Here is a 2,996-nt window from a genome sequence, read left to right on the forward strand (position 1 = left end):
AGAGGAATTAAGGCCTCCTGTTAATAACCAGTACCAACCAAGCATGTGAGTCACTCATCCTGGAAGCTGATTCCATAGCCTTAGTCAAGCCTTCAGATGAGAGCTGCCCCGGCTAACATCTTTTTTTTTTTTAATTAATTTTTTGGCTGCGCAGTGCAGCATGTGGGATCTTAGGTCCCCAGCCAGGGGTAGAACCTGTGGCCCCTGCATTGGCAGCACAGAGTCTTAACCACTGGAGAACCAGAGAAGTCCCCCGACAGCTGACATCTTGATTGCGTCTCAGAAGAGACCTTAACCCAGAACCACTCAGCTAAGCTTCTCCCAAATTTCCAAACCACAGTATATGAGATAATAAATGTTTATTCTTTTAAGTCATTAAGCTTTGGGATGGCTTGTTATAATTAACATACAACCTTTACAGAGATCTCATATTAAAAAAAAAAACAACCTTCTATTTTTGGCATTTGTACAGGGTCAGAAATTATTATTCTCTTTCCCCTAGCCTTTGGCCTAACTCAGGTTACTTAACTAAAAAAGCCATCAGGCTTGAGGAATCCAACCCAGGAAGACAGAATCCCATATTACTCTTTAAAGAAGCCTTTCCTTTTCTCTGTTATTGCAGAAAGCTCCCAGGTCTAAGAATGAAAAAAAAAATCCACATCACATCACCTTCACCTGGATGATGCTGAAAAATGATTCTTACAACAATCAAAGGAACTGGAGCCCAGACTTCCCAATTTAATACAGTACCAAGGAAATATTTGAGAAATGACACTCTACGATACCTGAATTTTTCTTAGCTGAGAAATGGGTGTCGACAGAAGTACTAATGCCTTATATTTATGCTTTTCACAATGTTTTCATATCTATATCTGAGGTAGGTTGGGAAGATATAAATAAACCGTATACACATGGAACCAAGGGCCCAGAGCTCATGATCTGCCCACAGTCTCATGATTTGTGAATGATAGGGCCAGTTCTAGAATCTGGGTTTCAGTGACTCCAAGTCTGGTGCGGTGCTTTCCAAGGCAAGACCTCCAGGGTGAGATAATATAAACGCCCTTCAGCTGGGGCTGTCCTCTGAGGTCAACGTGCACTTGTAGGTCTCTTTAAAGGCCTCAAGGAAACGTGGTATTACTTCATCCACAGTGACATGTCTCTGGAGCTCCTCACTCAGGGAAGTGACGCCTGTCCCAACCAGCCCACAGGGCACAATGTGCTCAAACCACGTGAGGTCCGTAGAACAGTTCAGCGCCAGGCCGTGGGACGTAACGTGCCTTCCACAGCGGACACCTGCAAGGCAAACCAACGGCTCTTAGAATCGACACCCTCCCTCCCCAGGCTTCATGATGGCCCTCAGTGAGATGAAGAAACTGGACTAGACCACTGATTTTCCAACTCTGTTTCTAGAGCACCCAAGAGGTTGTACACAGATCAGGGGAGCGGGACAAAATGAGAGGAGACGCCTGTGGCTCCACAGTGGCTGCACTTACTATGAACATTACAGAAATGTCCTTACAAAGATTCCACTGTTTTAAAAAAAAGTATAAAAAAAAATTTTCACCCTTATAGTCCAGATATTGTGAAGTAACCTGGCAACTCACTTCTCATTGTCTCTCCATTTCTAAAAATGAGTGTGTTGAACTACGTGACCTCCGAAGTGACCTGGTTCTGAAGATATCAGTAAGGAGAGCCTTAGAAACTTAGAAACTCTTAAAGGCAGTGGGCAGATGATTCAAAGCCCGCGCCAGTGACACCCGCCCGCTCTGCCCTCACCACCATTGGCCCGGCCCCTCCAGGCCCCGCCCCGAAGCGCTCACCGATGGCGCAGATCTTGCGCTCGCCCAGCCAAACTCCGGTGTAGGGTGGGGGCCGCGCACGGGCGCCGGGTAGGCCCAGGAGCTCGCACAGGCGCACCGCGCACGCCTCCAGCGCGGCCACGTGGGCGCGCAGGCGCAGGCCGAGGGGTCGTAAGTCGAGTACCGGGTGGCACAGCAGCTGGCCCGGGCCGTGGAAGGTGGCTAGGCCGCCCCGGCCAAGGGGGCGCACCTCGGCACCCAAGGCCCGCAGTCGCGCCGTCTCCTCGGATGTCAGGCCGCCGCGCAACCCGGTGGTATACACGGGCCCTGCGGGCTCGCAAAGCAGAAGCGCACCCGCCTCGGGCCCTGGCTCGGCCTGCAGCCGCAGCAGCCACCGCTGCTGCAACGCCAGCAGCTCGGCGTAGGGAACCTGACTCAGCCACACCAGGCGTACCGCCGGTTGCAACATTTCGCCCGCCGCAGCCTCTGCGGGGCTCCGCCTCCTTTCTGGGCCTAGGGCGGGCCGGGAGGGGCGGGGACTCGGAGCCTCCGCCCCTAGATGCTTGTTACTGGCTGTTGAGAGAGTGTTTTGATACCTAATTGTAAGGTCAGTTCAATTCAGTCGCTCAGTCGTGTCCGACCCTTTGCGACCCCATGGGCAGCAGCAAGCCAGGCTTCTCTGTCCATCACCAACTCCAGAAAACGGCTCAAACTCATGTCCATCGAGTCCGTGATGCCATCCAACCATCTCATCCTCTGTTGTCCCCTTCTCCTCCTGCCTTCAGTCTTTCCCAGCATCAGGGTCTTTTCCAATGACTCAATTCTTCGCATCAGGTGGCCAAAGTATTGGAGTTTCAGCTTCAACATCAGTCCTTCCAATGAATATTTAGGACGATTTCCTTTAGGATGGACTGGTTGGCTCTCCTTGCAGTCCAAGGGACTCTCAAGAGTCTTCTCCAACACCACAGTTCAAAAGCATCAATTTTTCAGCACTCAGCTTTCTTTATAGTCCAACTCTCACATCCATACATGACTACTGGAAAAACCATAGCTTAGACTATATGGACCTTTGTTGGCAAAGTAATGTCTCTGCTTTTTAATATGCTGTCTAGGTTGGTCATAGCTTTTCTTCCAAGGAGCAAGCTTCTTTTAATTTCATGGCTGCAGTCACCATCTGCAGTGATTTTGGAGCCCCGA

At 50.5% G+C, this 2,996-nt stretch overlaps 1 protein-coding gene across 1 annotated transcript; it reads right to left on the reverse strand.

Annotated features, from left to right (window-relative positions):
* Positions 1–342: 342 nt before the first annotated feature.
* On the reverse strand, positions 343–2,272 carry LIPT2 (lipoyl(octanoyl) transferase 2 (putative)). Its single transcript, XM_010848862.1, has 2 exons — positions 1,821–2,272; positions 343–1,293 (listed from the first exon to the last, which is right to left on the reverse strand). Exons 1-2 carry the CDS (start codon positions 2,266–2,268, stop codon positions 1,064–1,066), a joined length of 678 nt encoding a protein of 225 aa, XP_010847164.1. The 5' UTR covers positions 2,269–2,272; the 3' UTR covers positions 343–1,063.
* Positions 2,273–2,996: the final 724 nt, after the last annotated feature.

This window comes from Bison bison, unplaced genomic scaffold (genome assembly GCF_000754665.1).
Source record: "Bison bison bison isolate TAMUID 2011002044 unplaced genomic scaffold, Bison_UMD1.0 scf7180017864276, whole genome shotgun sequence".
NCBI classification, from domain to species: Eukaryota; Metazoa; Chordata; class Mammalia; order Artiodactyla; family Bovidae; genus Bison; species Bison bison.

Bases quoted from the DNA above. Each gene is read 5' to 3' on its own strand.
- LIPT2 (XM_010848862.1), bottom strand. From the start codon at position 2,268: ATGTTGCAACCGGCGGTACGCCTGGTGTGGCTGAGTCAGGTTCCCTAC. The intron at 1,294-1,820 runs GTGAGCGCTTCG...TTTGCCTTGCAG, and splicing joins GCGCAAGATCTGCGCCATCG to GTGTCCGCTGTGGAAGGCAC.